This window comes from Schistocerca nitens, chromosome 2, assembly GCF_023898315.1.
Source record: "Schistocerca nitens isolate TAMUIC-IGC-003100 chromosome 2, iqSchNite1.1, whole genome shotgun sequence".
NCBI classification, from domain to species: Eukaryota; Metazoa; Arthropoda; class Insecta; order Orthoptera; family Acrididae; genus Schistocerca; species Schistocerca nitens.
In genome coordinates, this window is record NC_064615.1 from 614,934,547 (window position 1) to 614,948,128 (window position 13,582).

The 13,582-nt window shown below is 35.4% G+C and overlaps 1 protein-coding gene across 1 annotated transcript in view; it reads left to right on the plus strand.

The window, feature by feature from the left end:
- LOC126236705 (esterase FE4-like) overlaps positions 1-13,582 on the plus strand; it is a 78,423-nt gene that overhangs the window by 43,058 nt on the left and 21,783 nt on the right. Inside the window, exons 4-6 of the mRNA XM_049946228.1 lie at positions 3,307-3,460; positions 8,618-8,803; positions 11,405-11,604. Of these exons, the coding sequence (XP_049802185.1) occupies positions 3,307-3,460; positions 8,618-8,803; positions 11,405-11,604 (540 nt within the window). The remainder of the gene's footprint in view (positions 1-3,306; positions 3,461-8,617; positions 8,804-11,404; positions 11,605-13,582) is intronic.

Consider the following 13,582-nt stretch of genomic DNA (forward strand, 5'->3'; position numbering starts at 1 on the left):
TTCAGAAGCTGAGCTACAAAGCACAGTATTTTGCATATGGATCTGTCCAGTAGTTGGTACTTTATTTATAAGGTATCTGGCTATTTTCCCTGTGCTTGAGTATGATCATTTTTCTTAGGTAGGTCAAAAAGCTTATAATCTTTTTATCAGCACAAGTAAAATAAGATATTCACTACAATGTATGGTGGTAAGGTGTTTTATGGGTACATCATGTTTAAACTTTGGTGTGGGGCTGGAGGTGAGTTCTTTGTATAGGACCGAAACTTTGTAGGATTAATGTTTTTAGTAGATATGTTGAGATGTCACTGCAAAGGCTTTCACGGTGTAATAATTCTTGTTTCTCTCCTTGTGTTTGCTGCTGGACATTCAATATGACTGGATGTTTCAGCAATTCACCTGTCGACTATCTTTCAGAGAGGTACTGCTGCTGCTGCTGGGTCCTGATAAAAATGATGCCAAAGATGGAAACCATTTGACCTCTATAGGCCTCCATATTGTACATATTGCATGTACTGCCTATCACATGTTCTGTCCCCAAATTGACCTTGTAGTACTCCCTGCCAATGACATATGCCAATGATGAATTATATGTCAAACTTTCCTCTAGCAAATAGGCTAGCTACGACGAAGAATGTTGCGTTTTGATGTAAGATGTTATAGAGTTTCACAACCTGCTAGGAAGAAAACTCTCATCTCTGTTAATCAGTCTGCCAAATTAAGGCATTACTCAGCTCTTTCAGGAATGATTTGGGACTTAGGAAGCCTGACAGATACAACATTCCTTGTCAGTGAAGGAAGGCTGACATCAATCATTTGCCAGCTCAGATGGTACAGCACTTGCCCGCGAGAGGCAAAGGTCCCGAGTTCGAGTCTCGGTCTGGCACACAGTTTCATATCAGTCACTTGATTTGCACAGATTAGGAACATCACTGTTAGATGAGGCTACAACAGCCAGAAAAATAAATGGTAATGGAACATTGTTTAAATAAGGGACACATGATAAAATTTAGTGAGAATTGCTGATACATACAGTTTTTTGCCACAGTGTTTGTAAGGAGGCACTTGAAGTCCAGCCGGCAGACAATTTGGTTAATAGAGACAAAGATTTTCCTCTTAGCAAGACATGGAACCTGTGAGTTGGATTCCATCTCTGCTCGTTAAATGAATTATGAAGAAGTTGAAGGCTGCACACTGTAAATGTCCCAAATTGGTGTTTGGAGCAGCACCAGCACAGTTATGGACCAATGGAATTTTTGAAAATGCATATTTCATATCACAATCTGATAACAACTATGTGCTCTGTGTGTAGTGAAAATTCTTGGACTTCTTCTTCAAATGACTGCAGGTTCAATCTGCATGATAAGAGAAAAATATGCTGGAAATGAGTAATAAAGTCATGCCACATAATTGTCATGTCAAAGTGTTGCATCTCTCCCACAAAAAAAGTGAAAAAGCTGATTTAGTAGCACAATGATTGTTGGCATAAATATATGAATTGGTATTGTATAAATGTATTGGAACACATATTGAATGAAAATTAGTGTAATATGTTAGAGATTATTCCAATCTACACATTTTGATGCTTCCATGATAAAATCAGGACAGTAAAAGACAAAAGCTAACAGCCAGGCAGCTCCTACCAGCCCTTGGAAAAAAAGAAGAAGAAGAAGAAGAAAAAAGAAACTGAGGGCTGTCCTCTCATTTATTTATACAGATAGTATAAATATTGCCATATGGACACTTTGGTCCTCAACTGATATATCAGTTATATCTTCCCTTGCACAAGTACACACAAAATTTTATACATGTGCGCACACACACACACACACACACACACACACACACACACACACACACACACACACACACATACAAAATTATACTATCTCGCACCAAAAGAAAACATTCTTTGGTGTAACCAACTGGAGTGGCTGACAGTAGTGTTTGAGTATGATACATCATTGGTGCTGGTGTTTTCCTATGGATAGCTCCACAAGCCTAGTCTTGGGAGAAACCCCTGTAATGGATAATACATGCACCATGCATGGTATGAAGGCATATATAGGATGACAGTTTCCAACCTTGGCATCAATTTTCAGCAAGACTAACCAGCGGGAGTAGCAGTAGCAGTAGCTTCTCTACCAAAGATGGTGGGCAGGTGGGTCACTGAAATAGTGACTCATGTTGATTTTAGGGCCTGGCAGCAAACTCGAAGAAGCTAGCAACAGTGTTTTGGGTTTGTTTAGGTTCTGTTAGAGTAAAACGCCAGTAGGAACCAGGTAACAGTTATTTGCATACATACACCCAGAATGAACTAAAAAAAGTATTTCAAAGATTGAGACCTTAATATCATCACCAAAATGATTAAAGCGCTTACAAAATTTACACTGGTCCACTGAAACATGTAGACAATGTAAACAGAAATGTGTAAATGCGTTATACTAATTTTCACTATTACATGTCAGATGCAAAACATTTACCAACTCACAACTGTTGAGTGATCATTAATAATCCAATTTATTTACACAGACAGTACCATTATCATTTTCAAACCAATAGATTCATCTTCAGATGTTAGTTCATATTTTTATTAAATTCTTTGCGGTTTGCATTACTTGTTGGTTTTTTTCTGTCTTGAGGTGAAAGTCCCTCAAGGTGATGGTTCCCTACAGCAAAAAAACAATACGAGAAATGGCCTAGCTATTTAATTGTAACTGTACCTGATACAGAATGAAAACAATGTAAATAAATCTCTAAGAATTGTTCAAGATTTAGGTTACTTATGTTAGAATGCTATAAGTAACTAAATCTGAAACAACTCTACCTTAGTGATTTGTTTACATTGTTTTCATTTTTTATCAGGTACTGTTACAGTTAAATAGGTTGTTGTTAAATGGGCTTCTGCTGTAGGGCTCAAAAGACACTTCTGCCAGAAAGGGAAAAACCAGCTAACAAATAATGTAACCCTCAATCAATGTGATATAAATTTGAACAGCCAACTGGAGATGAACCTGTTGGTTGAAGACCAGCAATGGCACTATTTGTGTAAATAAATAGCATTATTAAGAGTGTTTGGTTGCTGTTTTCTTCTTTTCAAGAATCAGTGTGTGCTTTGTACACACCCACAATCTCAAAATGTCCATTTTTGACAAAATAATGTTAGTGATTACTCACAAAGCATGGTATATTTTTAGCCTACTATTTTTATTGATGAATAAGTATCTTTCAACATGAAGTAGTATGATATCAGATATATTACTTAAATGTTCACAACATCCAAATATTTCCCTTTCAATTGTGTTGCAGTTGCCGTCAAATACAAGCAACCCCAATAGACCAGTGTTGGTGCTAATACATGGTGGCTGCTTTGTAACAGGGTATGCCCAATCAAATTCACAAGATTATTATGTTGACAATGGAATTTTGGTTGTTACCATACAATACCGACTTGGAGCCTTAGGTAAGTATGGAAGTCACTTCATACATTGCGCAGATCATGATTTTTAAAAGCCTAAACTGTGAAACTTCATTTTGAAAATAATTTTCTTTTTATATAAAAGCAAGTTAAAGTTTTCAGGAAAACATAAAGAAAACAAAGGGAAAAAGAAGTGATAGGATAATTGGCTATAAATATTTATAGATCATATGTGCTTATATCAGAACCGATAAATTTTAGGAACAAGTTCATATCCAACACAACACATTTTTGCTTATTGTAAATTAACAATTATTTGAACACATCGGAATGGTAATGGCAGTGAAGAAATTTTCTAAGAGATTCAAATTTTGCACTACCAGAGCTTTAGAGGCATCAGGAAAAATAATGAAATATCTGTGGCCAAATTTTCACAACCCAATTTAGTAGCACACTGAATAAGACAAACCTGTAAATGCTGCTGATCACTAATAATAGAAGCATATTCTACCAAGATTTCCCACAAGATGACATTTCTTATTCTACAGTACATAATATGTTGTTACCTAACCTATCTAGATTTACTAAGTATTGCGTAAATATATAGTGGGTGTAAAATAGTAAATATAATAACTGGTGCCTCTGATTGCACTAAATATGTAGCCAGCTTCTTTGTTGGAAAGGCAATTGCCCTAATGGTTGTTGGTTGTTGTTACTTATTGTGAACAACAAATTATGAACTCCTGGATTGTTATTGCCATCATCAAATGCGTAAGAATAGGCACAGATGAAATATGATCAGTCTGTGTTTTCTGTATTATTTGAAAGTGCCTCTTGAAGATACATTGAGTTTCCTTGCCAACCATTTCTCTCCAGAAATTGACACATTATGTATAGTGGTAAATATTATGAAATGACCACTGGAATGGCCATGGGTCCAAATTTGTCACTTTCTATGTCAGATTTTTTCATGGAGAATTTTGAAGAATGCTCCATAAACATGGCTACTTGCCAATTTCCAAACGGGAAGCACTGGGTATGACAGAACCTTTTGCCTTAATAGCTGATGCTTTAGTAATACAAGATTCAAACTTGTGTCCAGGGCTATTAACAAGAATAGAAAAATTCCTCACATTAAAAAAAAAATGTTTGTTTGATGTTGATGCCATTATAGTTGTTCTGCAGAAGAGCAGGAGCATTCAGTACTTGAGAATTTTCAGTAAGATATTTAAGAGTTCTATTGCTAGTGTTGTTCAAGGGAGCAATAGCAGCAACAAATGCTATTTGGATATTAATCATTTTGTTCATATGTTTTAAAGCACTTTTGTCACTGAGACCTTCATTTCCTTTTTTAAAATTACGTGCATTTGATAAATGACTGCAGTTATCTTTCCATGTCATCACAAAAGCTTGTTTCCTTTCCATGAGTGATCTACATTTGCACATCAAAAGCAAAATGTTCTTTTGTACTCAGAGTACGTCTTCCCATATTCTTGCATTTTCTCTAGAACTTATATTATTTTGAGACTGTAAGTTTGGCAACAGCTCACTATAAGATTTGCTCTCACATTGTCTGTTTTCTTATTATAGTTCATCAAATTTATAATTTTGTTGGGAGTTCACCCTCTGAGTGACAGCTTACTGTGTAAAAACTCAGTGCAAAATTGTCTTTGTCAGACATTCTTTCAGTTTAGTGATATCTTTGAAGTGCTGGATGAGGGCTCATTTTATTCTTAGCTGTTTGTGTGAATGTCTTGAACATGTGCTCCACAATTGTATTAATAAATACTGTTAGTACCTGTAACCAAGGTGAATGTCATTCCTGCTATCTTATTGCCTGGAATCCATAACTTAATGTAAATATTCCAGCAAACAGAACTTCAATAATATCGTCTTGGGTGTAATTTTTTAAATTGAGCTTATGAATGATATCATCTTTGTTACATGTGCTAACCCATATCTTTCTGTTTACTTGGATGTTTAAACAGGCAGAACTGTAAATTTTTTTATTTAATGCAGATTAAAACTTTAAAAGCACACTGCTTGCATTGAAGGATTTGTATCTTATCTTTCAAGGAAGATGTACAGTGTAATAGTTGGCAGATGCATGATGAAACTTTACAGTTCACAGAGCAACTTGTAAAGCCTAATATGCCTAAAGGCTATAATCTATATTCCCTTCTCTTTATCATTTTTGCTAATGAATTACTGAAAAGTACTGCCATAGGAATATCAGTACTATACGTAGATGATTATAGTATTTTAGAGACTACCATTATCCTCAAGAGGTAGATAGTATATTGACAAAAAATCTAAAAACTCATGCTCTGACTTAGCACAAACAAGTTGTTACTATGTAAATAAAATCTCTTCATGGATTTCTGGTCTTTACAACAATCACCATCAGTGATCATAGTATTGCAATGGAACAGGAGAGTCACTATGCTTTTTGGAGTCTGATTATTGCATATGATTATGTGGGACATTGTAATGTAAAAACCAACAAACAAGCTAGAGATTACATGTTATGTATGAAATGTAAAGTGTGTGGTACAGAATAGGCTATGTAAATTAATTACGTTCTTCCACACTCAATCATCTAATATGGCACAAAAGATCATATTTATTATTCAAAAAAATAAAAAGGTTGCTCTTCTCTTGTAGTATAAAAATTCTGGCTTCATGTGATCAATATAATATCTTTACTATTTATATTCTAGCAAAAACATCTTGCAAAGACAACAACTAGAACATATCACTAAAAGCAGTAAGACGATCAGTATGGCACATACCAGTCAAATGATATATCTGTTTTTACTAGTATCAAGATGAAAGGCATACCAGCATTAGAAATGGGAGAACATTTATTTACAAAATGTTCTTTTCTTAAATAAAACATGTATTTTTGCACAAAATAAATATGTCATTTCATAAACATTGCTTGCACTCTGCAGATAAATTTACATTTATCCACTTTGCACATTTATGAATATATTGCACACAATTTGTTGGAATGTTTTGTTTATTAAGTCATCTTTAAGTATCCATATCTTGTGTATGTTAGTGTAGCCAGTAGGGTAGTGGCTTGTAGGCCAGTAACCTAGTGGTGCTGTTGTATTGTAGTGAGTGTTGCTTTTATTATAGTCACAGTAAGTGTGTATAATTAGTCACTGTTTTCTTTTTATCTGTTTAATGTACTCAGTACCTTTTATTGTTTCATAAAATCCTCAATATTGTTAAACATATCTACCATTACAGTTCCTCAAATCTGCTTGTAAACACAATACAAAATTTTTTTGCTTCAGTAAATCATAGAGAAGTCAATACATCTTATTTTCTGATTGGCTTTTCTCCTTTTTTTGTGATTGTACTTTTGTCTTAGCTTTGGATTCCTCCCAGTTATTTACTGCTCATTGGGAATGAATTATGAAGTATGAAAAAAATGCACATTTACTATCTCTTCTTTGGAATTTTTATAAGAGCGTTGTTTTTCCCAGTTCTGGAAATACAGCTGAAAGTTGAGTTGCATTGACTCACATGTTTTTGGAACAGTGAACAAATGTATAATGCACTTGCACTAAAAAAATCAGTAACAGTGCCAACTGCACTATGTGATGAGAAGTATCCGGACATCGCCAAAAACACATGTTTTTCATATTAGGTGCATTGTGCTTCATATTGGTGACCTCAGCAGTCAATAGACATCATGAAAGGGCAGAATGGGGCACTACACGGAACTCATGGACTACGAACGTGGTCGGGCGATTGGGTGTCACTTGTGTCAAACGTCTGTATGCAAGATTTCCACACTCCTAAACATCCCCTGGCCTACTGTTTCTGATGTAATAGTGAATTGGAAACATGAAGGGACACGTACAGCACAAAAGCATACAGGCGAACCTCTTCTGCTGACTGACAGAGACCACCGACAGTTGAAGAGAATCGTAATGTGTAGTAGGCAGACATCTATCTAGACCATCACACAGGAATTCCCAACCACATCAGGATCCACTGCAAGTACTATGACAGTTAGGCAGGAGGTGAGAAAACTTGTATTTCATGGTCGAGTGGCTGCTCATAAGCCACACATCACGACGGTAAATGCCAAACGACATTTCGCTTCTTGTAAGGAGTGTAAACATTGGATCATTGAACGGTGGAAAAATGTTGTGTGGAGTGATGTATCATGCTACACAATGTGGCAGGGTAAGGGTATGTCGAATGCCCGGTGAATGTCATCTGCCAACATGTGTAGTGCCAACAGTAAAATTCGGAGGCAGTGGTGTTATGGTGTGGTCGTGTTTTTCATGGAGGGGGCTTGCACCCCTTGTTGTTTTGTGTGGCGCTATCACAGCACAGGCCTACATTGATGTTTTAAGCACCTTATTGCTTCCGAATGTTGAAGAACAATTCGGGTATGGCGATTGCATCTTTCAACACGATTGAGCTCCTGTTCATAATGCATGGCCTTTAGCAGAGTAGTTACACGACAATGGCATCCCTGTAAGGGACTGGTCTGCACAGGGTCATGACCTGAATGCTGTAGAATGCCTTTGGGATGTTTTGGAATGCCAACTTTATACCAGGCCTCACTGATCAACATCAATACCTCTCCTCAGTGCAGCATTCCGTGAAGAATAGGCTGCCATTCCCCAAGAACCTTCCAACACCTGACGGAACATATGCCTGCAAGAGTGGAAGCTGTCATCAAGGCTAATAGTGGGCCAACACCATATTGAATTCCAGCATTACGGATGGAGGGTGCAAGAACTTGTAAGGCATTTTCAGCCAGGTGTCCGAATACTATTGATCACCATAGTAAATGTGCATGCACTAGATGGCTCACATTGTTTTCATGGACTATTGATTTTTATTTTCTAAATTTTTTTCTACATTTATCTAAAATGCTCATTATCATTACAGCAATGTCTAACATCTACTGCTTCAAAAGAAAAATGGAGCTATGTGTTTCCCAATAGTACTTCAGTAACTTACATAATGTCCTTAGCATATAAACTGAATGTACTGTATTGAAATGTTCACATTCCTTCAGCACATTAAATGAAGTTTTTGACTGAACAAAAAGAATGAGTGACTATTCTAAGCTTTCTTCCTTCAGTTTCTAAGATCAGAATAATTCATTACAACACACAAAAATCTGAAACTTTCATATTGTACACCAAAATTTTTTGTTAAATGCAGGATTCATGAGTACTGGTGATTCAGTTCTTCCCGGAAATCTTGGCATGAAAGATCAAGTCCTTGCACTGGAATGGACAAAACAGAATATTGCAGCATTTGGAGGTAATCCAGATGATATTACAATTGGTGGTCAAAGTGCTGGAGGAGCCTCTGTCCATTACCATGTGCTGTCACCAAAGTCAAAAGGTACCGTCATAATACCATATAATGTGCAATAAGCATTAGCAGTTTTGGATTGAGGGAAAGAGAACCCTCTAGGTTAAGAGTTTCAAAATGTACCAATAAATTAAATTTCAACATACAAGTCCAAAAGTTAAAGTGGTAGAAGCAACATTAAGCTGTATAAAAACATGAATTTTAAATGTCACCTGTAGTCACAGTCAGCCATAAGGGGAATGCTAATTCATGTACTCCTTGCAGTAAGGGAATGAATATATTATATAAGTATGAATTCAAATATACCTCTCTGATTATTCTGTGTCACTGTAGTTTAATGTGTAGTAGATACTAAAAAATTAGTTTTTATAGTTAACTAGTAAACTAAACTGCATGATTTTTATGTAGTTACATAAATCAAACTATTTCCGCATATTGTCATTCTAGTGGCTTCAATGAAAATTCCATTAGCTACTGTGCACTTGTCTTTTAATTTTTGGACAAAATTAAATTGTTAGATTGAGTACTTTAATTAATAGCTTTTCTGTTATACTAAAGAAGCATAAAATTAAACAAGGAAGGCCTAGATCACTGTGTACATTTAATTGGCAGTGAAGTCATTACAGATAGTGAATGGATCGGACAGGATGGGAAAGGAAATTCATTATGTCCATTTCTTACTTATTGGAAAAAAAGAAGTTCATTATCAAACTGTTACTGTTGTGGCTAAAACTGGAATGTACAGCAAATCTTTTCTCATTCAAGTGTGATAATTATGTTATTCTCCATTACTAATGAAGACCTGCAGCTAAAAAGAAATGCATATAGAGCCAATTGTATAAAGTAGTCAATCTTAGAATATCACAGAAAGTGAAATTGGTCAACCTGAACTCAGAAAACTGTATTGTATAAAGATTAATCTCAGATTATGTCACTGTGAATTAAGATCATCTTTGACTGATGATATTTCACTGATCAAAGCTGATACAAAATCTAATGAATTTATAGATCAAAACCAGACAAAATTCTGCATTCCTAGTGCCAAAGCAGAGAGGATATGAACTTGAATACTTTTGTATTGGTGATGGACATTCTTCTGGTGGACAGCTGGTTGTAGTCAGCTCATCATAAAAAGCTATGCAGTGTATGCAGCAGAACTGCTGTATATGTTCACAGAAAAGCAGAAGTGTTGAATTGTCAATAGGCACAGACAGAACAGAAAGAAAGGAAACTTGCCAGCTTTCAGGGTACAGTTTTTTTTCTTTTTCTTTGTGTATTTTGCTCTAGCTAAGAAAAGAATTACTGCAAAAGCTAGTAAGTTTTCCTTCTTTGTGTGATGCTGATTACAGTTTTAACATAACTGTGCACACTTCCTAGCTCAGATATGATCAACTGACAATGTAATTTATATTGCAATTTGATGATAGTGCTTTACTCATGGTTTCATCAACAGACAATAATCACATTATATTTCACATAACATGATGCTGCAAATAATTTTATGAAACTAATGATGGTCGGATGACTGAAATAGGTTGTATAAGTAAAGTATTTTACCAGCAGCTCAAGTCATTAATATGACATTATTCAGTTATGTGGAAGCATATCATAGAGTTGTTCATTTTCAGACACACTCATCATGGCATTTATATTTCATTTGATACACATAACATGAGTCTGCCATGCTGCTATGGTGTTACAGCACTTAGATCACTAGAGTTTGTAGCAGTCGTAGACATAAGACAGTCGACATGATGTATCGAAATGCACCAATAACAAGTAAGGAGCCAAAGTTCTGCTCGGCTTTGATAACTTACAGACTCTTCTTGCTGCTGCTAAGCTTTGCAATGTAACAGCCAATGTAAGTGATTACAGCCAAAATTTAGTACGAGAGATAAAAAAAAAAAAAACGCTATTTGGTAGGGGGAGGCGGGAGGGGGGAGGGCATGTTGCTTGCCCCTATACCTAGGTTCCTGCTAGCATCAGCCTCAAGTTACTCGAAGCCTGCAAGGTTTCAACATTCAAGTAATAATCGAATTCTTCCACAAATTATTGACTACTTGTTGTTCCAATTTTAGGGAATTTTGAAGACGGAGCTAGCTAAAGAGCATAATCCACCAGTCATATTTGTTGAAGTGATAGTGATATGGTAAAACAGCTGCTGTCATGAGAATCATTACTGGAAGGAATACAGCAGATGAAGCCTGGAAGGAACTGTGAAAGCATAAACTGTAAAATATAGGAGTGACAAAATTTGAAGGATCCAAGCTGAATTTCACAATGGGATTGTTCATATTTAACTACTGCTAAGCAAAAATGTTATTTCATTTGTTTATTTATGCACTTATTTTACCTGGATTTCAGGTTATATCATATATGTAACCAGACTTTTGGTGACTGTCTACAGTTAACAGTGTAATGTACAAGGTACATAAACTGTGAATAGTAGTGGCAGTTATATCAGTTAATAATAATATTATGATAGTGCATCTTATTACAACTGTGTTAACTATTTTTCTTAAGAATAGCACTCTTAGTGACTAAAATCAATGACATACTAGCAGAAATGCATAGCAGTGGTAAAGAAAGTATCCGAGTTTAGTTAATGAATGCTCTATTTTTTGTTCATAGGTCTTTTCAAACGTGCTATAGCACAAAGTGGATCTGCACTTAGCCCATGGGCATTTGATAAAAATGCTACAGATAGAACATACCGTTTTGTTTCATACCTGGGATATGACGCACAGAACTCTTCAGACCTTATGCAGTTTTTGATGACGGTCAATGCATCAGAACTGGTGAAAGCAAGCTTACCTGCTCTGTCTGATGAAGTAAGTACTTTACCCGAAAGTTTGTATGAGCAGGATATTGAGACTCTTTTTACAGGGGCCTAATTATACTATAATTAATATTACTATAAAAGTACTGTGTGAAAGTGGTGCAGTATTTATTTAGCTGAGCAGTCTATGAAAACAGAATTACTGTATTTTAATTGAAAATGTACTGCAATTTGTCTTTTGCAAACAGTAAATTGGTTTTTACTTAGCATCCTCACTATAAGTTAATTGCAAGTAGTCAGGAAATGCTTATAATAATTTAAGTAAGAAAGAGTTTAAAAATTTGCAGTGCATGTTAAGCAATTATTAGAATGCAGTGTATGTGTGCAAGTTTGTTCATTTTGCAATCCTGAGGAAATCTTTGAAGCTAAGTGATTGTCACAATTGTGAATTGTTGCTGACTGTTAGGTGTCAAGTAAGTTGAGTTATTAAGAAAAAAATATCGGTGATAATACATAATGCAATACACATCAAAACAGCTACAGTGAAATAAAAAGGAAAGAATTCTATGACATTGTTGCCTGGAAGACTTTGTGTGGTAGGTTCAGCCACCTAATTGGAAAAGATTTTCTTTCTGTGGATAAATTGGCCCCTTTCTACATAGTATGAGACAGATGTATTCATTCACTCTTCAATTTATACATCATCTTCCATTAAGGAAGGATGTGGAATATGTCACTGCTACTTTTGTAAAATGTACTAACAACAAATAAGGACTAGTGCTAAGCTATATAAACTGATAATTATAGTAATTACTTTCAGATTACTTTATATATGTTTGTTACACTGCTCCTCCTCTTACACTACCCAGCTGCTATTTTTATCTAATACTTCAAACAAGACATTTTAACTTTACACAGGCCACTATTAGCTGTCTATTTACTATTTACTGTCAAAATGAGGATATATCTGATACAAATGTTATAATTACACACAAAACTTATATTCCTGAGTCCAAGTATCCAGATATATTGTAGAAGGAGTGGCTAGCAAGGTATTCTTTTACTTTATGTTTAAATATTTGGTAACTTTCAAATTACTGCCTGATATCCACTGGCAACCTCTTATAGATTTTTTTCTCACAATGTGAAACTCCATTCTGAACCTTAAAGAGGGATGTAAATTATTTCTATTGCCAGTATTGCGGTTTTGATTTGCTGACTTTATTCTGTATTCACTCTTATTATTAACCACATATACTACTTACTTTTGTTATTAACCACAAATACCATTAGGGAGTGTATGTACTGGAATGTAAGTGTAGATTTGGCATGTAAGTGTAGATTTCCTCTGAAGAGGCTTCTGAAAGATTTTATATTATCAACTTTACATGATATTCTTATTGCAAAGCTTCCATGGAATAAATACTTTCTTCAGTTAGCTACAACTTCCCAGAAGATTATGCCATAGGATAGAAATGAGTGAAAGTGTGCATAGTATGTTAGAATCTCATCTGCAGTTCAACAGTGTGTGAATGTACCAGCTGGCAAGCAATCCTGCTGAGAGGCAGCTACAGGAACTGGGTAGATTGTGCAAGACATACTACAGCAAAAAGCACACTACTTGGGTGGGGTATGTGACTGTATTTGAAGATCTTTATGAATACAGTTAAACATTGCCACTGGTTTCTCTCAACATGAAGTTAAATCCACACCAGACAATTATTTACTTTACATACTTCTTAGAGTTCAATATAGATTGCTTTGTGGTGCCTGGTCTTGCTATGAACGTTATTCTCAGGATGAATTTTCTTGGTAAGTATGGTAGCAGTATTATTGCAACAGAAAGAGTTCCCGAATTTAATGATGGAGGTAGCAGAAAAGGGTTAAATTTCAAAATGAATTGACAGGAGATAAAGTGGTGACTCACATAGAAAGGAAGAATGAGTGTAGTGGGGACGCGTGTTCTCTATAGTGAATAAATGACAAAATAAAGAGATCAGTCATTTGTTAAATTTTTTGTAAAAGTTCAT